At 36.2% G+C, this 23,915-nt stretch overlaps 1 protein-coding gene across 2 annotated transcripts in view; it reads right to left on the bottom strand.

Moving 5' to 3' along the window:
• Positions 1–23,915, bottom strand: part of LOC108721270 (tetraspanin-4-like) — a 69,436-nt gene that overhangs the window by 6,813 nt on the left and 38,708 nt on the right. For both annotated transcript variants that reach the window (XM_018445737.1, XM_018445738.1), the window contains 3 exons: positions 10,364–10,471; positions 5,773–5,910; positions 4,314–4,405 (listed from right to left, as the gene is read on the bottom strand). In XM_018445737.1, coding sequence (XP_018301239.1) covers positions 4,314–4,405; positions 5,773–5,910; positions 10,364–10,471 — 338 coding nt within the window. The remainder of the gene's footprint in view (positions 1–4,313; positions 4,406–5,772; positions 5,911–10,363; positions 10,472–23,915) is intronic.

Below are 23,915 nucleotides of genomic sequence, written 5' to 3'. Positions count from 1 at the left end.
ATTATCAAATGCTTCAAGAGCGAAGTTATTAACCCTTTCATTTTCCATGCGATCATCTCATTTGATCGAATGTATGAAAATGCATAACGCGATAGAGATAACGTTCTCGCTCCTAAAAACTTAAATATTTATACTGCTGTATAAACTCGCGCTCTTTTGATACATCGATACGAACGAAACGAAAATTTATTGAAATATTTGTGAAGCGACACGCGAGTACGGCTAACAATTATAACAGTCGTACATACCGATTGAAACTATCATTCATATATCAAAGTTAAATCATTTTACGCGCGAATGGGAAACACCGTAATGTAATGTGACATAACGTATCGCATAAATATCATATCAGCATTGCAGTCACGTATCGGCGATGGAAAAAAAAAAGCCACGGCGAATCGCCTGGATTTCCCTCGCGACGGATGTGCATGGCCACCAATGAAAAAAAAAAAATACAAGGGACCACGTGTACGTTGCACACAAACAGCGCGAGAGGAAACAAACGGGAGGAGATACACGGACTAGATATTTCCAGAAGGACGCGAGTCACGCGAGAACATCCCGTGATAAATTTGCTCGCAACGGCTCGTTCTCCAATGCTCCTCCGCCTACGAAAGAGGGGCTTAACTTTCGAATCAATTCCAACATCGACGAGATGCCACCTGACCCGATGCGCTTACTCATTGCTCTCGTGAAAAGAATCGCGACGCACAGCGTATGACAGTTGCATCACTGATATATAAAAATATCGACGTTGCATTGCGACAGGGTACGTAACCGCGTCTATAGAAAAACGTGCTTCGGACTTGGCGGTGATCATTCTTTTTCATTTTTATTTTTTATTTTTTACTACCTTTCTCTTTCTCTCTCGCCATTCTTTCTCTCTGCCAACGTGGGTCATATGCATAAGCGACGTTGCGTGACGTTTTGCCGGCGAGAGTGCAGCATCGATCTCCTCCGCCGGCCTGTTTGCACCCTCGTTTGTCCGCGCCGGACATCGCATATGCGCATATGCGCGGATACGTGTGCACACTCTTTGTGTACGATAGATAAAAATAAACTTTCTTGCTCACGGCCTCGTTGGAACTCAGCATAAGTACCCGTGGGAATTATTAATAGAGAAAAGATGCGTTGGCGTTGAAACGATATTTCCGATCGCCGTACACAATGCAATTACGTTTGGATGCAACTCAATCTTCGCGACAAGAGATATAATACCTATACGTTAATAGCTACTATCTCCCGTCCGTTAGATAGACACACCGACGTTTACTTTACTGTGATCGATAGGTAGCTGCCTGAACAAGAAATCAGTTTTAACCGAGACAAAGTGAACGGAGTCAGATTTAACGACAATGGAAATACGTATAATTCGAATAAACTAGCGTGTGAATTGAGCTTCTTGTGCAAATTTTTCTGCATTAAAAAATGTATTAATATTAAAATTATTTTAAGTGAATTTTTAGTTTTTCGCCAATTTATTTAAAAATTGTTGACATATAAAAATATCGCTTGAAGAATCTAAGTAAGAATTTTAAGTTCAAGAAAAAGTTATTTTGCATTCCTTGTACAGAATTAGAACAGATGTACTTTAAACAGAAATAAATTCGAACATGTGTTGAAATAAAAATTAAATTGACAACCACATCAAAGTATATTTCTGTGAGGAAACTTTATCTGTAAAAAAAAAACGAAACGTTAAAAAAAGAATGGGAAAACAAAACTTGTTCCTGTACTAAAAGTTGTTACTGAAAAAATACGGTTCGCCGATTACAATGGAAGAACTTTTTTTTTAAATGGATTATCACATATACTATAGAGCTTTGCGATAATACGTAGAAAGTTCTATACTAAAAAAAACTCCTATGTTAAGTAAAAAGTCAATTAATATAACAAAAAATATTCCTTCTTTCTGCGTTATACTGCGAGGGCTTGAACGATTCTGCGAATGTAATAATTAATAGTCTTTACTAATTAGAACATTGTTATTAATGGATAAGTCACTTAAATAAAAAACAAGAAATTTCCATTTTAAAATTTACGAAACTTATTATTTAATCTAATTTCGTAAATTACTAAGAATTATAAATTCCTTGATTTTTTCTTAAATTACAATTTTTTTATTAGTATGAAAATGTTATTAATCTACTGATGCATTCGGTAAATTAAACAGTTTCACCTATCAAAAATTTATCCATCAAATGCATTCTTCTTTTTTTTTGTTTCTTTCTTCCCGCCAATATTTCTTTATAAATACTATATAAAATAGACCGCGAAAAATGCAAAACGGACGTATATTGCTTTGAATGAAAAATGTATGTATATAAAGAAACGTAGAACAGCAAGAGAGAATGGTGGATTTTCCATTTTCATGAAAAATATATATGGCAAAAGTATAGCACAGGACGTGTGGTCTCGCTGGTATGGGCTTAGTTTCGACTTCAAATTATTATTCACCGTAACGTTTTTAGTACGGTTGCAGCTCATACAGATCGTTGTAAAAACCATTGATAGAATGTGAGTGTAAAAATCAATATTCCTTGCCAGATTGTCCGCGCTGCTCAAAGACGATAAGCATGCGATTATACTTCGCTCGTAATTCAGGTGGAAGGTATCTTTTTTTAATGTCGACAACGAACTCGTAAATTTCATGTGGCCGCAAAAACCGCACTAGCAGCCGGTGACACTCTTCGTAATGTATCGTAGATACTCTGAATTTCTTGGAGTGAAATCTCACTCCAAGAGAGTGAAAATGCAGGGACTTTTGAAAAAGAGAGAGCTGTATTTTCACTCTCTTGGGTGAGATTTTACTCCAAGAAATTTAGAGTGTAATACTCGTAACTGATTTATCAATTCACCGATTCACGACGACTCGTCTCTGATATATTGAATGAAAGATGAAATCAGTGATCACGACGACTCGTTTCCGATATACTGAATGAAGGATGAAATCAGTGATCAAAAGAATATATAGTCGGAATAATCAAGATTCTGTATCGATTATTAACGCGGTAAATACCGCACTGCGTATCTTGCGGGCGACAAATCCGACATGATGTAATCAGATATAATTTGCACAGCGCAATTCGCTTCGCATTAAAATGAGAATCAATATTTAAACCAATTTATGGCCGTACACGCGGTTTGTCAAGCGTAGGACCAAACACGGTTTGTTAAGCATACAACATCGCGTTCGACGAAGGGACACGTGTACGTGTGCATTACCGTCGGTCTCCCATGAAAGGCCTTCGACGTCATTATCACAATAGGCCGTTCCTCCCTTCCGGATGAGAATAATGATCGCGATAAATGACTCGAGATATATGTCCGGCGTAAGATACGCGTAATCGTACCACGATACGGGCTGTCGTACTGATAAAGCGATCTCTTTTCCCTTTATGTCATCCGTTGATGTCGGAACGTCGAGCGTTTTGGAAACTCGAAAATATGCGAAAAGTGGTAACAGACGTCTGTTACACGCCGCGATATGGACGACACGAACTTTCCCCTACCAGTTTTCTACGACGAAATATACTGCGTCCTCGTGACAGTTGCGGAAATTCAACACACTCGTAGCGTGTCACTTTTCAATTACGCGACAGACAAGTATACATTTCTCTCTACTGTTACTTTTAAGTAGATATAATCTCATCACACGTCCTTGATACAAGGTTTATCGAACTTGAAACGACGTCGAATATTGAAGGCGCAGGAGATTCTACGCGATAAAAGGTATCGGCAGACGTCAATTTCTGAAGAGCGCGAACTCCATCGTGCGGTTTAAAAGTTTGATCATTCGTTTAATACATCGTCGACTCTGATTTCAAGTACAGCGGAAAGAAAATCAATCGTAAGATAGATTTTATCCTTTAACGCGCGCGCGAGAATTATTTTTTGCTCTTATTGCTTGTATCGCTCGGGCTCTTATTTCGTCAATCTTGCAGATGATTCAAGACACTTCGACACATAAATCTTCGTGAACAATATCTCTCCAGTCTATAAAGCTTTAAAGAAACTTGCTCATCAGACTGGTGAGATAAATCAGATCGTCTACAAGTCGCTCTAGCATTTTGGCGAGCAACGCGATCCACCTAAGAGCGATGTAGCGCCCTCGTACCCGAAAAGCCGAGTAGGGATCGATTAAGTGGCACCGGGAGAGTTTCTTTAAAGAGAAACCAGGACACCGCTTAGCGGGCTTGTTGGATTCTCATCTCAGACGAGTCCTCGAGGCAACTCTCGGTACTAAATCTGAAACTTGCGTTACCGCCGGCCGTCTCGAGCACTCAGAGGTGTTTCTAGGGTGTTGTACGAACCTCGTGGAATAGCAGGACTGAGGAAGCTCGGGCAAACCAGGATATCTGGTCCAGTCACTCGCATCGTTAATTCCGCAACACTGCAGGCGTGTCTGTCGATACGCGACAAACGATTTCATTACAACTCGCACGTTACGCTATATACGTGTAAGAGACAAATTAATTGTGGATCAAGATACTCGAAATAAAAGGGACGCAACCGCGAACGTTGGATTTTCTCTCGCGAGTATTGGAAAAAGCATTTAGTATTGAAGATGGATAATGTCAATCATCCTATTACAATTATTTAAATGGTATTATAAAGCAGTATTTATAGCATTGACATTCGAAAATACGTTCGGAAATCATTTATTTTTAACGTTTTGACTGACACAAAATCAGAGAAATTCAATAAAAGTAAAATTAAATGAATGAACTGCATTTTACTTTTATCGCCAAGCAATCAATCTTTTCATAATATAAAAATATTTACAATATTATTTTAGACTGTTCATGTGAGAACACAATCAATAAATAAAAATATTTTATAAAAATGTCTTAAAATTTTTATTTACAAATTATAACTATATCGTACTATGTACTCGTTAGAGCGTTTGGAATTTCTAATAAAGCAAAAGTAGAATCAAATATCGTCTAACTAACGTTTTCAAGGTAAAATGAATAAAGATAAAAGAAAAGAGAGAAATGCCTTTATACCCGAAGCTACCATAAAGTTCTTTATGCTTTGCATTTAACAAGAATCTATTGTATAAATTGTAATATACTAAAAATCTAAAATGTTATCCACTTCATAGGTAAGAAAAAATTATTTTTTATTAAACCAGGACTTGAAAAATAGGTTATAACTATTGAAACCACTATTGAATTCTCATGTAAAAGTTTTAAATTTAAAATATTGGGAGAAAATCTCTATTTCTTTTGTTACAAATTTTAAAACCGCGGCGTGTAATGAAATATATGCTGGAAATATTGTTTGTAAAAATATCATGTACTATTCAAAAAGTTATACGTGAAAAAAAAGAAATAAAATCAACAGTGCAGTCAAATAAATTCCGTTACCGTAATTCCTCAAATTAGTTGAGAGATTGCATGAGATTCCGGAATTAACGCGGGAGAAGATCCATGCCGACAAGATGCACGCCGTGAAACCGAAAGTCACCAGTAAACAGAGTTTACGAAGCGCGCAATTAGCGTAAATTGAAAAACACCGTTATCCGGTAGGTCGATACCGAGGCTGCGGACCAGATTCACAACGGCAAACTGCCAGGGAGCTTGTTGACTACTATCCGACCGTCCGTAACGGCCTGATATTTACTACGGATTAATTTGTCGATAAATGTTTTCACGGCGCCGTCACGGGCGGTCCAACCGTATCCCGGAATTCGCAAAGTTCGCGTCGCGAAAGTGGTTCGGGGTGGATTTGTCAAGAGGATAGCGTCGGCAGACGGAGGGTACGTACCTGCATTAAATCCCAGGCGGACGCGTAGTTTGGGTAATCTCGTAAACGAGAAGTAAGCGCGGCATTAATCCGTCCGCGCAGTGTCCCGAGTAGAAGCGCTGCGCGTTCCTGCTGCGATATTAATAAACCCTTGTCCTGCTGGAAAATGGCGAAGTTACAATAATCCCGGGGTACAACACATACGTGTGCTACGCGCAGCGTGTTTGCTATTGTTCTTCCTACCCGCAATCTCTCCGCCCACTTCGAAACGAGCTGCGAAATATTCGACACCACCTGCGGATGTCCGTCGTTTCCGACGTTAAAAAATTCGCGTCCTCCGTTTGCGTGTCGTTCACGTGCGCGCTCACGGCCGTGTACGTACGTGCGGGTATATGCGTTCCTTTTTTTAACGGATTGTTTTCAGCAATGGGTACGTAGTGGTCGGAAAGGACAACGAATATATATGCCACAGACCCGTCTCACGGCTAATCCGAAAATCCGAAATGCCCGGGAATTTACTGGTGGCGGTTAAACGTACAAGTTTTACGGTCAGCACTGAGTGCCGCTAAAAATTTTGTAGCTACTTCGATTCTGTGGCCGCTTGTCTATCGAATTCTCGTGATCTGCACTCTCATCTAGTCGTAGTTATCGATATTTGAGCCCGAGAGAATTGCTTGCCCAGCATCTGCCTTTCTATCACTGTGATCGCAACGGTATCTGCCCGATTCATTGTCCATCCATTGTCCGTCGAGCGATTTACGCGTACAATTTCCCGTAGTATCCAACACTTGCGTAATTCGCTATAATTTCCATGATTTTCCATAATTTCTATATTTATGTCATATTACACTCGTTGAACGGAATACATAAATAAATTTCATAAACAATATTATGCGGTTGATTCGAGTCTTTAGCAGTTATCACGATTGTAACGATACGCGTAATTGCAAAACGCGAGTGTTTTTGACACGATATACCAATTTTAATGCTTCTCGTCAGGTAATTGACCATGCTCAGTTCGCGATTCCTATTATCTTTGTCACTGCTTCATATTATTGTGCATAAATTTCGTAATATCTTTCAATTACACCGCGCTACTGTTCCTTCGTAATATTAATCGACGATCGTGAAAACAAAGCGCGAGCCTTAAACGCGCTAGCTTTTCATAATTTTCGAGGCTTCGTTTCATTAAATTCTTGAATATTGTGAAAATTAAGGTGATACTTGACAACATGTGCGCAGCGCAGCATGAGATTTTCTACCTTCATAATTATTTTGTAAGACAGTTTTGGAATAAATTTCTGTGGTTCATTTTGGAATAAATTCCAGTTTTTTACGATAATAACAGAATATATAACAATTTTTCTCATTGTAATATTCATGGGAAAATATTCATAAAGATAAATATGTTTAAACCTTTTGATAAAACGTTTGAAAATTGATTAAACGCGAATAAAAAGAAAGTTATATTATTTCTCTTCATTTTATATATTTATAAAAATTCGTTTAAATTGATTAATTAAAATCAGAGACCTTTCCTTATTAATAATAATGTCACGTCTTAAGCGCAAAATAATCTGCGGTTTTAGTACTTTTTCAATATTATCTAATTACAAGGGCGGCACTTCGCTCCCACGCAAAGCGTTGCAGTAACGACGATATTAATCGCCGGCGTCAAGAACGAAGTACGAGTTTCGCTCGTTTGTGGCGGCGTTTCATAATATTTCTAAGCACGCGAGTTTCGCAAACGTGCCGCGGACGTTACAAATCAGCGAAATGAGCTTTTAAGTACCAAGACTCGTAAACGCGAGAGGCACGGGCGCGCTTCCGAAGTTGTTGGCCGACGAAAATTCACCCTTACATATCCGCCCTCTCCAACGTGCCGTAATATGAATACAAATTACCCGACGTTCCGAAACTTTTAACTCGCGCCATCGCTTCGTTTTCCCGTTCACTCCTTTTCAACTCACACTTCGCTCATCCTGCTCGTCTGTTTCTTGACCCCCGTGGGGCACGTGGCTGATGTAGATCCCGCTAATTGACCAGCACTTATTGTTGCTCGAAACCGCGCGCAGAGGCGCGCGCTTTTGACGCGCGAATGAACGCCACGAAGACGAAAGTTTCACGTCACTGGGAAAGCAGAAACGAGATTATTCTCGTGGAAAGTTTGCTGTAGGTTCGCGCAGCCGGTGACGCTAACGAGGCTAACGCCGTTGCACCCGTTTCCGTCGTTTCAGCGTGTCGTCGACGGACCCCACCGCTATCGCCGTCAGACGTCCCGATCTACGACTTTCTGTTGGACCACGACGACAAGCGTATGTCGAGTTTAATTCTCTCGTTCAGGACGCACGAACGAGAGATAAAGTGGTATAAATCAGATCTTCTTCATTTAGAGAATTTAGCTCGCGTCCGGACAACGTGTTTCCCAAACACAAGCAGGTTTTTTCTCCAGAAAAGACATCTCGCGTGAAAATATTACGCGTACAAATATATATTTTAATATTATGACATCAGGGAATTTTTTTAGTCGAGAAAATAACTCTAGTTTGTATTTTATGCGGAATACTGACGTGACTTGGTTGAAAGCTCTGCACTACTGTTTGTAATAGAAGCAGGTATTAACTCTTTGCGGTTGTAATCTAGGATATTCAAGATATTTTGGCAAGTATATCCTAAATATCCTAGCTTAAGACCACAAAGGGTTATACGAGGCGCAAATATTATTCACAGGTATAATATAGCTTTAATATCTGCTTAAATAATTATAATTTACGAGAAATTATAATTCTTGTATTTTCAAATTAGTCTTATTCATAAATATGATTTACACCACTTTATTTATTATTGTTTCAAATTCTGCACGCCATTTCTGCAATTGCACAGTATTTCTATTTTACACAATAAATATGTTGGTATCAAAATTGTTACTATCTAAATTTAAATTGTCGAGACATGAATTATAACCGCACGAAAAATGACTTATTTATATCCTAAACATGAACTTATTACCTTGTTTTTAACAAGGAAGTTAAATTTAAACAATTAAAAAAAATCGACTTATGCTGTTGGTAGCAATAATTGGTATAATTTAATTCAAATATTTTAGGAGAACAATAAAGCATGTTTTGAAAGCTAGAGGGCAAATGCTGCGTCCTCTTATATTCGGGACACAGTCGTAAATAAGTTTATACACAGGCGCGAGTGGAAACTTCAGTGTATGGTGTAAGTGCACTTTAGTGGAACCTATGTACGGCGAAAGGGTTAAAATCAAGTGTCGCGAGCAAACTTGCGACACTAAATTAATTATTCTTTGTACATAAATTGTTACAAGCATCGCGCTGCACGTAGAAGAATAATCATGTCAATAAGAAATAACGCGTTATAATCAAAGATATATTACAATATTGTAAAATAACGAATATAGATGAGAGATAAAGTAGTACCTGTAATTTAATAACGAAGCGTAAAAAGCGTAAAAAAATAGCTACAAGGAACACTATGATTATAATTCACAGCAAGAGCTATGCGTACAGTTACTCTCATCAAAGGACTGAGCTCGATACATTCATCCTGCGCTAATTAATATGCCTGAGTAGCATCGGGGAGGATATCGATATTAATTGAACTTAACAATGGATATTTTTCGCTTTTACAAATTAATCCATCCTTTTAGAGTTTCGCGAATATATGTCTACGCGTATTCATCAATCAACCAACTTTCTTTCTTTCTCCACAAATTACAAGTTTCGATAAATAATGAAAGCTCTTTGAAGTTTTACGAACTTCCCGATAGAAGAGCGTGACATATATATTTGAGCGAATAAATCACGACTTCGCTTCGCGAACGTTCCCGTAACGAGAGAAGAACTTTCCTTCGGGAGATACATCAGAAAGGGAGCCAGCGCTTTTCTTTTTTACTTCTCTCCCCCATTTTCCTGCTAAAACCCTCGGTTTTGTCTTGTTCGTTAAGTTTCTACCTTGTGAGCCGGGCGCAACGTCTCCAGGCGGAAACGATGTCAACGATACTCATCTTAATGCCTGTTGAACCGGAAGTGCAAGCAAGAGAATGCCTAGGCTTCTAGACTCTCCAGCAAGCAAGCGTAATGAAAACGTATATTACGACGAGAGAGGAATTTACCTGGCCATGTTCCTACTCGTTGTTTTCCCAAAGATTCTTAAGATTCTTTTGCATTAACAATTTTGTCAAATTACTTTGAAACGTCATTAAAGATTATTAAGGTCTCGTAATATATATTCTTATACAAACTTGTACGATAAGAAGTTAAATGTCTACAATGTACTAAGAGAGTTTGATAAATGGGGGGAGGGGGGGAGGATATTTGAGCAATGTGATATTGATTTTTCCATGATGAAAATGTCACAGCATTATTCGTTTCCAGGATTATAAGCGATTGAAAATCTCGGGGATTTTTCGGTATTAAGGTAGCGCAAATAGAATTGAAAGAGAGAACAAGATTAATATATGTATATGTATATATATATATATACACATATCATCGCGCTCTACGAAAAAAAATATACTGATCCACACTGCCAATTTATTGTGTCGCAATGCGTATGTGTTTATCATCTAGTTTATATTCGTACTCACTTGCGCTGGTGCGAGTTCTTGGAAAAAGAGATGTGATTTACGATATATGATTCCATGGGTAGCGCCGCAAATTAAGAAGAAGATACTCATGCACAGCATTATCATCATCTGAAACATATATTTAATATACTATTTAAACTATTTAAAATATACATACATATATTAATAAGAAAAAACACACATTAATGGAAATAATGTAAATAAATATGAGACAATAGACTTGTATAATAAAATTTATCTGCAGAGAATAACGTTTTCAATAACGTTTTTTGTAATAGCAACCCATCTTTGAAAAATATTATTTTAAACACACATCAATGATTACATTTCTAAGTTACATATGTACATAACTTTAATAATAATTTTAATTTTAATTCCATTGAAAAGTCAATATGTCGTTTCTGTTATCTCCCCTTTTATTATTTCCTATCAAATATCATATTTATTTAAGCAAACGAGAAATCAAATTAAACAATAATATTAAAACATTAAACTGCTTATTTAGCAGGAAAAGAGTTGGTTATACTTTTTATAATTCGCAATTTATACTAACGACAATTTTTGCTGTTTAATTTAATCACAAAGAGATTGGCGAGAATGATATCTGTGGATGTAAACAAATGTAAACGCTCTTTAAAAAATTCTGAATACAGGAACGCGTGCAGGAACAATTACTTGTATGATACGATCGCTTTCTATGTCGATGCTCAAAGCATCGCGATCGCTGGTGCGGTCGAACGTAGAAATTTCTGGGGATTTTCACCGTAACGTGGCTGTTTATCACGCTGTTAAAAATATAGCTAGGATAATACGTCGGTACAGCAATTGGATTTATATTCATCGGGATAGCCGGTGGTTCGGTTTATCAGCGACACAGGGGCACTCGTGCACAGATAAATGGGTTTTTCAGTAAGGGGAAAGGGGGGAATCGCAACGAAAAGATTCAGGTATAGTCGCCAAGAGAGGAAGAAACGTACGAAGAACGGCGAACGGTAAAGAAAGAAATAGAGCGGAGCTATTACGTTTCGATCGATGTCGCCGGATTCGAGAGGTTGTAACTTGCAGCTTGCTTTTGACGAATTTCCATTGCTACGCTATAGCGCGATAGCTTGATCGCTACCGATCGTAACGCTTGGTTAAATCAAACGTTCGAGTTTTGCGTTGCCTGTGATGGGCAGCTTCAGCTGTCAATTTTACAAGAGACTGTCGATCGCACTTCGTGCTGTTCAGATACCACGAATTTCGAGTTTTGGCCTTTTACGCAAATTACGCAGGTCGGTTGACGGTCTCGTAATCCGTACATCGTTATAACCATTTCAAGTTGAATTTGAATTTATTAAACAAAAAAAAAAGAAGATCATGTACTTATTATTAATTTGTGTATAAAAATAATATCAGAACGCGCGTAAAGAATGCAAACTATAATATTTGTTGTAACTATACAGTCACGTTTAAATTATTGGTATTTGTGTACGTAAAAAAAGAATGATGCTAGAATAAGAATGATTCTTATTCTAGTAATGGAGAATATAAGCAAAGAAAGAAAAGAATCATGTATTGTTATAAAAGTATCGTAAAACTAGTTTGACATTCCGGGACTTCCTAAACTAATTTCTTGTTTGGAAATGAACGGATTAGTCGCCAATTTCCCGGGAGAAATTTTAGCCTCGTCGATCTCGGGCGGCGCTGAGCGCCAACGTATAATTCCTGAGGAGCTTTGGCTCGAAACTGTTTAATTCAACGTCGTTTACGGAAGTATTAGAACTTTTCAGGTGCATTCGGTCTAACAAGGTTGCAACTTTGCATAATCCTGTTGTCGATGACGAGCGCCTACTATGCAGAGAAACGAACGAATACGAGTCGGAATACAATGTACGAAATTAATTATATACCTATTAATTTATAAAAATATTATTTTGTAATGCAGAAATATTTCCCGTTATCAATTATTATCAATTATTACCAACTTTTACAAAATACTTAATTAAGAAAAATTTTGATGTTAAATTGTATATATTCACGTACAAATTGATTATAATAATTTATAAACATATTTCATAATGCAAAAATTGATTATACAAATTGATTATAATAATTTATAAAAATATTATTTTGTAATGCAAAAATATTTCCCATTATTAATCATTATTTATCAACTCTTACAAAATACAATTACAAAATACTTTATTAAAAAAAAATTCCAATGTTAAAATACATATGTTCACGTATAATATTGAGAGCAAACAAAAATTTAATTAAATTCCGTCCAATTATATTTTGAATATTTTAAATAAAGATTTACTTTCAGATTCAGAATATAATAATTAAAGTCTCAAAGATACTATTACTATTATATGTAATAGATTGAATATATAAAAGATTTATTAATAAAAGCTAATCAAATTGTATAAGTACTTTAGTAAAATGAATCGTTGAAACGTAATTTAATTAAAATCCAATATCTCTATTCAAATCCGTCTGTTCTTTTTCAGTTTCTGTTATTATTGTTTTAATCATTCAAATTGATATCGTATATAATTTAAATTTGTATATGGATTCATTCACCGCATATACCGATTTATACATTTATCATGATTTTGCTGTACATCGAAAATCGACTTCATAAAGATTAATACTTTTCAATCAGCAGAAAATTTTTATCTGCTCTTTCATTAGAACTCGTTTCATCCGCTTAGAAGCATACGTCAAGAGAGTATTGGGACGAGAAGATATATTAATAATTCGTTTATAGTTTATACCTTATACATCGTTCACAATTTTGATATATCGTGTATCAAACATTATTGTAGTCTCTCATATCTCGTTCATATCTGCTAGTTAAACGAGCTGTGTTTTTTCAGGGCGCTATTGTGTACAGTAACTTTTCCACGAATCCACTTTTTAATGAACAATTAGAGTTTATTCGGTGGTACGTATATGCTCCATTTATATTCACGTCAATCATGATTTATACGATAAAAAGATTCGAAAAAGTATAATAAAACTGTGTATTCAGAGTGAAGCGAGCATTAAGCATGTGTCAATGCGCATAAAGTGCCCAAGAAGGCGTACTGCTCAAGCATAATGCTAAAAGCACTGCAAATGTTGACACTTTTCACTTGGCATGTCTTTCACGTTGGAAAAAGTCGTTCGTATTCGTCTACTAGTTCCGGAATCATATTTGGAAGTGCATTGCGCGCATCCAGCTTCTCTTTTTTTTTCATAACTAATTTTTATATGCCATCTGAAAATTATATGCAAGATGTCTCACGTACTTTGAAATTAGACATTTTTAAATAATACATGTTAAAATAACACAAAATGACGTCAGTGAAAATATCACGAGGATTTATATGAACAAGAATTAATTTTTTCTGAAATCAACATCTTATGAAATTTTTTTATACTTTATTACTTTAAAGCCTTTCAAGTTATATAGTCTCGAGGTGAACTTTGTATGCTCTAAGACTATAGACTTTTTTTCGATGTGTAATAACCATGAATTACATAATCGCACAATGCATGGACGTGACACCAGACATCGTCTGTAAGCATGATAAATGAACGAGCATTTATCATTCCAGATTAGAAAGAAGATTTTAAAAAAAGATATAGTATTTTTCTTTAGAAAAAAATATAATTTTATTATATATGGTAATTATATAACACAATGGATACATACAGGTGGCATATAAAAAATCTATTAATGTGTGAAGGAAATGGATTGTTTAACTCTTAATTCAAGTATAGACATTTTTGAACAAATCGCTGAACTGAAGACAAGTATTAAATTCACTGTACTTTTGATCTGAAGTAACTTATACTTTAATTTATAAACAATTCACCAAACTAACTACGAAGAACGAGTAAATTCCTAAACGTTGTCGCGAAAGGAGGAATTTTTTAGTCGAGTGTCAGTAACAGAGTATGGCGATCGCGGATTCGGAGCCAGTGAACACGGAGAACTTCGTTCTGTCGATGCGCCCGTAAAGTGCACCAAAGATGCATGAAGCGGTTGTCGTGTGCATCGGGAGAAAAAGTTTGCGGAGTTTTCTCGCTCGCGGCACGACAAAAGAAAGGTTAGAGATGTACGGTAAACACACAGGAGTTACAGATTTATGTGCAGCAAGTGCAGCAGGTCGCAAGGATTTCTTCGCAACATTTTAATGCGTTACTTTGAACAAATCGCAATTTCAGTGTAACAATTGCAATATTTGCGTTAATTGATAAATGTAAAAGAGAGTGCATTTAATTGTTGCACCTCCTGTGCTGCATTTTTTTTCGCTGTATAAATGTATGCAAATTTGAAGTTTCGTGTAGTCGCGGTAATTTGTCCTGCAATTTACTCGCTAAGCGAGAAGTACTCAATTCTCCTTACAACAAATGATTACGTATTAACGACGAAAATACACGCGAGCGTAATTTCCACGTAATATCCATAATCAGCCATCTACTTTATATTCATATCGACCAGACAGAGTTAAGCACGATATTGCAGAGATAAAGAGATTATCATGACACATACGTCAATGTCAATCCGAACGATAGTAACGAACAAAGTCATGATTATTGCGACTATAAAGAGAGGTAGTTAAAAAAGTACTAACGTGAGACTAACGTGATAGCTTAACGATCTACAGTATACCGTTATCGGCGGATCGATAGCTTAAGTTTCAATGCGATACATCTCAATGAGTCGCATTGTCCTTGCTTGTGCGAAAGCAGATTAGGAAGAGCAGATGAGAGGAGCAGGCAAGTGGGACGTGGAGTGGAAAGCTAAGCTTTCATTGCAACAGCAAATCCTCCTTGCTTGTGGCGAAATTGTGTTAAGTAAACATGTCACTATTAGAACGGATTTAAGTCACGAATATTATCTCTTTGAGATAATTCTCAGAGAATCGATAAATGATTATTGTTAGCGTTCATAATTGCGAATTATCAAAGTATTATTTTACATTCTCTCTACACACACTATTATTATAAATATATATTCGTAAATATCACAAATTTAGTGCTTTCGCAAAAAACCCGAAATAGAAGTTAAAATAAAAATCTTTGAACTATTTATTCACATATCGTGAGAAAATATCATTAAAAAGTGTCAAATTTAAATTTTATACAATAAATCCAAGAAATTAAAAAATATTTCACTTTTATATAAAACTTGGCAGAGTAAAAATTAGAAAAAAACTACATTAAGAAGCAAATTAGTGTGTGTATTCTGCTTTCCCGCAATATGCATTGTTCGACTATTATCCTATCGCGTTCACATACAACAGTGTGTACTATATACAGCAAAGCATATACCGCAGCCGAACGAGGAATCGAATGCGTTACACGTGGTACCATATCGCGGCACGCCAGCCATAATTTCCGCGGTCGGCCGGTAATTAGCTCTTTACCAATTTGTCGAACATATTACCCAGTCATCATGCCCATGCCGTCTATCCGTACGAACGGACCGTGGTCCTGGATAAAGAGGAAATTACTCGTTGACGGAAGCAATAAGTAACGCACGCCAATCGATATGTCACCAACGGATCGATTCCATTATTTGCCCGGTGTGTCCATTATTGCGGCGTGCAACTGGAGGTCGCTTTGTAACCGGCGGTTATAACCAACGTGAATCAGAATTTTTGTCCTTCTCGATTGACGATATCGGCGAGCGATGACCACGCCACTGTAGCACTATTTCGCGGCGCGGATTTTTTTATCGGCGCGATTAAAAGAGATACCAGGACCACTGGCGAACAGCGCGAAACGTATCCGACGTTTTTCCGCGCGTCATCGATTTTATCATTATTAAAGGCGATACCAATCGGAAGATCATTCTATGCTTTCTAGACAATCGACTAGAATCGGGATCAAATTTGACCCGTTGATTTTTGCGTTGAAAATAACTTTTCAACGTTCCCAATTTTCGGAGAATTTGATTTTTCACAATTTCATAAAAAAGCGTCAACGATTTCCAATCTGAGCGACCCAGATTTGCAGTTTTCTCGTTATATTCTATTTAAAACCGAATCCGACTACTATTTCAGCGATATCGTAGGTGAATGTCAACAATGAATCTCGATATATTGTTATTATATTAATTGGAAACAAAATTCATGATGACATATGTCCCGTGTAATACAAGCTTCTTTACGTAAATCCCGGAGAATTCTGATAAGGTCTTTCAAAAGATAACTATGCGTGCATAGAGAAGGCATTGAAAATAATAACAATGTAGCATGTTTAAAAAAATGCACAAAATCAAGGTAATGTATAAAAATTCTTGAGTGTATTCAACATCACTGCAAGCTGCAAATGCCGTTAGAATGCCTGAAGCGTTGTAAAAAGGATTTATTGCGGAAAAGAGTTTCATTTTATTATACATGAGAAAAAAATTATCATTTATAGATACCTTTCAACGCTATGAAAAAAAACGCGATTTTTACGTTCAACCAATCATACTCAAAGTTAATCAATTAAAAGATTTCTATGTCTTGAAGCACCAAGATAAATTTTCCTCTAGTATTGGCTTTCTTGTTTTAAATTATTCGAGATGTAGTATCAATAATCTGATTTCATATTAATCACGTAGACATTATAATTAATATTAACGTACATCAATAATAATGCCGAAGCACGAACTAATTGTAAAATAAAAACTCGATTATAGACATATAAAATAGGTTTGTTTTCTCTTTATTGTTATCATTTTACAAAAACCCAATTCCAGTTACACGAATTACATTCGTGGAGTTACGTGGATGATCTGAATGGGAACGATAACTGGTTAATCGCTACGAACATACAAATTTCATAAAGCTTGTCATTGAGCTGAAAACGCTTTAGAGACGCGCTCAGAACTGTCGAGCAGACTGCAACGTAAACGTTGCAGGCGCAACGTGTTTACTCCCGATATTCATCATTAACAGATGAATTCCACGATAAATAAGCCCGTCAATCAACAGCAGTCGATCTGAGGATTCTTTCTTTCCCGTTTCACGCCGCGTCGAGTTCTTTTCGCGTGTGATCGTGAAATTACCTTCGTGTGTACAAACTATAAACGCCATCTCCGCGCTATTTTCTATTTTACCTTTATTCTCATGATACGCACATCCTTCTTTATCCATTTCTATCCTATTTTTTTTCTCTCATTTACTCTATCTTTACATTCTCTTTTACTCCGCAAAGCACCCGTCTATGCCTTAACTCGCGGTAAAAACAGCAAATAAACGAGTAATCGATTGACTGCTAACGACGAAATGTGTGACGGCTTATACGGAGAAAGTGTAGCAAAGTAACTGGCAGAATTTATGTGGATATAAATTACTTAATAACATTTGGCAGAAATACTTTCAAGATGTTATATAAATAACTTTAAGTTTTTTTTTAATGAGAATTAATCCAATCCTAAATAACTGTACTAATTAATAATTTTAAATATAGACGTTTGAAAATCGCACGTATTCTCTCTACTGTATTCGAAATACAGTACAATTCTGATCCTAAATCTCTCTATTTTACAAGAGCTATCTATTTACATACGTGTCACAATAAATCTAAGAATTCTACAGATTACCGAACCTGAAACAAAATGTGAAATATCGCAATATTACATGCACGCCGACACGTCGACGGAAGTTTGATTCGAAAACAGTGAGTTTGTGCGGAAAGTTTCGGCGCGCAACTTCATGAAATTTCAATCGCGGAAATCGCGCGTAGCTATATGCTGAAATTTCACGTGGGACGAAACACGGTCTCGAAGTCGACACCGAGAAACAATTGATTTGACCACATATTAACGCGAGAATTCCGGGCCAGACATTTCGCGCGCGCGATACATTACATAGTTTCGCGCAGGTACGTACGAAATTTCGCATGTAAATTGTACCCAAAGGGCATCGCGTGCGAACATGCTCGTCGCTACGTACAGGAGAGATCTAATTAAATTGATTATAAAAAAGAGGAGGAGAGAAAGGTGACGCGAATGCATCACCCTGTCCGTTGCATCGCTCGCGAGTGCATCGATCGCATGATTTAAGTATGATATGCTGTAATGACGATGCGAGAACGTATTCGCATCAGAAATACGACGACTCCGATTCCGTATAGAATTAATACTCCTCGCATGCATATTGATCCGTTCGCGTAATACGACGAGGCTGTAAACACATACTAACATACAAACATTAAGATTGAGTGTCGCTGCAAAATAATCCGTGGGCCCCGCCAGTTCTATACTTTTTCATTAAGCGAGTCACGCACCTCACATTTTTGTTATTAAATTCACAGTGCGATTTATCGCTTCGTGTTCGCATTTATTCTTATGTCCGTCTAATAACATAGCGAGTTTCACATCGTGTAAAGATCAACGTGACAGTGTGGTTCGCTCGGTGGTTCATATACAATATCGTTTCCGCGCAAAAGCACCATTGAGTTTCTTAATTCAATTTACAAGCACAATGTTCTCCTCGTAATCACGACAGATGTTATGCTACCTGGCGATATCTTTATACAGTACCTGTTTTTAATGAGTTCAAAACAGAAATACAAAATTTAAAAAACTAATCTCATGGGAATATAATTCATGGAATATTAAAAAAAATATATAATTGTAACCGTGAAACTGCAAATCTGCACAATTAGATAAAATAAGGAACTTTCGTTCCGAAGAGTTAACAAGTTATAAATAAAAAATATGATTAAATAAGTCTCAGACATTATTGCAATGTCCAAAAATTAACACTGATCTACGTAAAGATATAACATTCATCCTAATTAAGACATTATGTCATTTAACGGTATTTTTATGCAGTAATAAGTTCAAAATACAATATTCAAATTTTGAAAATTAATTAATTCCAATATTGATAAAATATGATTACTAAAAATATCTGTGATATATGTATGTATATAGTATATATATAAAGCAAAGATTTGAAAGATATAAATAAATGAGAAGGAACTTTCACCGTGAAAGGTTAGCAATCTATAAATATAAGATATGATAAAATAAGTATCACGAATATATTACCCAGCGCAATTGCAATGTCCAAAAATTAACACTAGTCTATGTAAAGATATCATTTTTATCGTAATCAAGACATTATATCATTTAGCAGTATCTTTATACAATATTTATTTTTAATAAGTTTAAAATAAAATATGTCAAAAATTAATTAATTATATAATATAAAAATTAATTAATTTCAATGTATTGATATTGCCAAATGATAGAGGAGAAGGTGGTATTATGGCCAGTGTATATATTATGGCCTCCCTTAATATCTCTGCTATTATATAGCGAATCCTAATGATTACTTATGGAATTATTAGTTCAGTAGCTTGCCGTTACACCATGACGCTAATATTACCAATAGACAACACTTATTATAACGTATTTTTACTTTCAAGTATTTCGAAACGTTTTTGAGGTACACTTTAGTATTTAATTACACTTACTTCCTTATTTTTCTTAAACTTGAGCGTATTAGCGCATGAATACCATATATGTATTTTTGAGTGTGTTATTTGCTATTTAACATTTTATTTGACTGTATATATTTTGAGTTATGCAAATTTAAACAATAACGTGGCATTTTGCTAATGTGACCCTCCATGGATATTGATTATTCACAACCTTATTTTTGAGATTTTCATATCAAAATAGTTATTTGATAATCGATTGTAGCTCTACTGTTGATCTATAGTTTATATTACGTGTACCATTTTTAGTACTGAGATTTTTAGTACTGTATAGCTTATATGCAAAAGTTATGTGAATGTATGTACATTCATTTGCATACACTTTAAAATGTTTTACTTTTTTGTTAATTTTGTAACCAAATACTGTTTTCTAAACAAAACTAATATTTTAAGGCTATTTTTATGAAAGGCCACATTATCACTCATTTTTTTCTTCGAGTCATTATGCAATGTCGCCATATTTTTGTTAATAGTATCCTAAGTAATAAATATTTCGTAACTTTGAGCCAACAATCGATTCAACAACATTTTAATGAATTTAATTGTCAAGTTTTAAACTTAAATATTGATTATTAACAAAGTTATTGTGTAAAATGTAACTGGGGTGCCATAATACCACCTTTCCTCTATAATGTCTTAATTACGATAAAAATGATATCTAATTATAATTTAGATAATTTTCTGGTTTGTTCATTTATAACCAAATATTTTTTTCAGTGTGATGTAAATTATAAAATACAACATACATATATTAAAAAATAATATCTGCAGTAATCACAAGATTGCATAATTAAATGAGATAAAAAACTTTTTGCTGCAAAAAGTTAGCAATAAGTAAAAAATGAAACGAGTCTCACAGACATTGCAAAACTGAAATATCCACAAATTAATATTGATTCATATTGCATTTTTCTCGTAATCAAAACATATATAATGTTACTTGATGATCTTTACATAGTATCTGTTTTAACGAGTTTTTAACGAGTTCAAAATAGAGAGGAGAGGAGAGAGAGAAAATACGAAATTCCGAAAATTAATTCCAATATTCTCATGGAATACGATGTACATTGAAAAATAATAATTGTGTGACTGCAAGCTGCAGATTTGCAAAATTAAAACGAGATAAGGAACTTTTGCTGCGAGTTAACAATTCATAAATAAAAGACATGTTGAAATAAATCTCATGATATTGCAGAATGCAGCTGCAATATCTGAAAATTAATAACTCTCTGATCTGTATAAAGATACATACCCAAATATTGATTAGAGTGGATAAACAATCGATCACATAAATTTGATGAAAAATTGACTCACCGGTCGATGCATCGTTGTTATTGTTCTGCAGGCAATGTTGTGTAGTAATTCGACGAACTCGCACACGCGTACACACTCGCGAGTATTAAAATCGATCGGAATGCCTATTTTTTTTGAATGCCGAACGGAAAACGCAGCTAATTACGAACCAGCGCACTAATTAATCCCACGATCGCACGGAGGTTCATACTCCGACTCTGATTTATACGCGCACAATACACTTCGAAAGAATAAATAACTGAGAGAAACGACGATCGAACGTTATTTTTCGGTTCCCGTTAACGCGAGTGTGATAGAACTTTCGGTCCGCGATAAACGACCAATGAAACGGCCAATCGCCGTGCGAATATCGCAATTGCTACTACGGTAGCAACCATTGATCGTCGTTCGAAACTCCCGATGCCCGATTACAAGAGCAACATGCGATAGTTTAGAACAGGAAAGTAATGCATGATTCACGAGTGACTAGGAAGGACTATCCGTAACAAGGCACTGTGACACATCTCCGGGATATCCTCTCTTAATCTCTTCCAATTTACTGCGAACTACGATTAATCCCTATTACGCTAATTATCACGATCGCTCGTCCTTAAATCCGGTTACATGTGACGAACGTTTCTTTTTATACCGTACGATCCCCTTCGGATACATTTTTTGAATTGCTTCTCGAGAGCATTGCACGAGACAAGTATCGAGCGAGCAAACGACGCATTTAATCATTCAAGGTATACATATATCGCACGTAATCGAACGCAGCGTAAAATCGAGTTTGGCGTTAATTAAGGTGCGTGATGGCGATTAGCTGCTAAACCGCGGCATAACGATAATTACCGATTCGCGGACGGCGCGTCGTGACGTCATTGTCGGTGCGTCATTCCGGATTTTCGGTTATTCGAGGGGCCGCTTTGATTGTTCATCGCGAATGCACGAAACGAGTGTTGCCGCCGAGTGTTATGGCAGTTAAAGTGGCGAATCGTCGCGTTTCGCGATTATTCTATTATTCGTCACTAGGCGCGTTACAGACGTGTAACAAGCGCCCGAGAGTATGTTGCGCGCGGTATAATCGTCGTATCGCGTTAATTAGTGGTTATAATTAACCATACTCATTCCGCGTCATACATAAACTACTAATCATGGGACGAATTTCGAGTTATAACTGTAATCGAGCGGTGAGATTTTGAGATAAACGTAAGCAATATGCCAAAAGGGATAATTAACGATTTAGAGTAATTAAAAACGACAATATTCTATTTAATCCATACGTATTTCTCGAATTTATCACTATCGTGGAAAGCAACGATCATGACAAATACACTATTATTCATGCGATTTATCAATCAGTATGCATATCGTGCAAATAAATAATAAATCGTCACAAGTATCGAACCGTAATACATACATATATTTCTCTATAAAGTGCATATTTCTGTAATATATTGAATTAAAATCGCGTAATTAGCAGTTTCTCGATTACGCGACATAACCTGGAAATATATATTGTATTATTTGCGTTACACGGCGAATCAAACTCGCATTAATATCGTTAAATCAAAATATCGGAGTAGTAATTAGCTGCCTATGAGAAATTTTCTCTCAACTGCGCGAAATGTTACAAACTATTAAAATTCAACATCGTGTTTCTATCACAAACTTGCTACGGAAAGGAGTCGCGCGGAGAGGAGAGAGTGTCGCGACAAATAACGCATTACTCTGCCGTGTCATATGTAACGTATATATGTATGTAAGAAACGTTTGTATCATATCCGTTAAGAGTTGATCGAGCAAGAGGAGCGATTCGATACCCTTCAGCTTTCGCGTCGCGACTCGTAATGATGCGTTGGCCGTAATCCCATAATGGCCGTTGATCGGAAACGAAGGACGCGTGAAGTGCGCGCTTGGTGGGGGAAACATGAAACAATCACGGAGAATTTTCTTTTAAAATTTACCCTGAAAATATGGTATAGTTGTGGTACAATACAATATTTTAAAGATTTTTACCATGCACTTCAGTAAAATTGATCGAACTTATTTTATACCTTATTGTAGCGTTATTAATGAGAGAGATTTACATTAAAATTCTTCGAAATACAACGTTGTCCCACGACTGTCATATTTTCAAGGTAAATTCTAAGACAAAATTCTCTCCTTGAAGGGATAGCGTCTTAGCTCGCTCGCCATATTTTGTCGTACGAAATTATCCAATATGCTACTTATACGAAACTTTTTCTCGTCGGAGGCATGAAATCTCAATTAGACTATCGAAGAGAGTATCGTACCTTGTGTATCAGGAACTCGTTACGGAAAGGAATCGCGACATCGCGACAAATAATACATTACTCTACCGTGCCGTATTAAAAGTATAATGATCGTATGTAACGTGTATATATGTAATAAACGTGTATACTATATTTGTTAGCAGTCGATCGAGCAAGGGGGAGCGGTTTGATACCTTTCAACTTTCGCGTCGCGACTCGTAATGATGACACGTTGGCCGTAATCTCACAATGGCCGTTGGTCGAAAACGAAGGACGTGAAGTGCGCGCTTGGTGGGGGAAACATGAAACAAGGGATAGCGTCTTAGCTCGCTCGCCATATTTTATCATACAAAATTATCCAACATACTACTTGCATGAAACTTTCTTCCGCCGGAGGCACGAAATCTAAGGGTATTCATAGTCAATTCTTATATTCAAGACCGTTTTAAGTACAGTCTTAAGAAGTCACGAGCCGTATTAGCATCTTAAGACATTACTTAAGACAG

Source organism: Mycetomoellerius zeteki, unplaced genomic scaffold (assembly GCF_001594055.1).
Source record: "Mycetomoellerius zeteki isolate Tzet28-1 unplaced genomic scaffold, Tzet1.0 scaffold164, whole genome shotgun sequence".
NCBI classification, from domain to species: Eukaryota; Metazoa; Arthropoda; class Insecta; order Hymenoptera; family Formicidae; genus Mycetomoellerius; species Mycetomoellerius zeteki.
The sequence above is the reverse complement of the archived record's forward strand: the minus strand, read 5'-3'. Positions and strand labels throughout refer to the sequence as shown.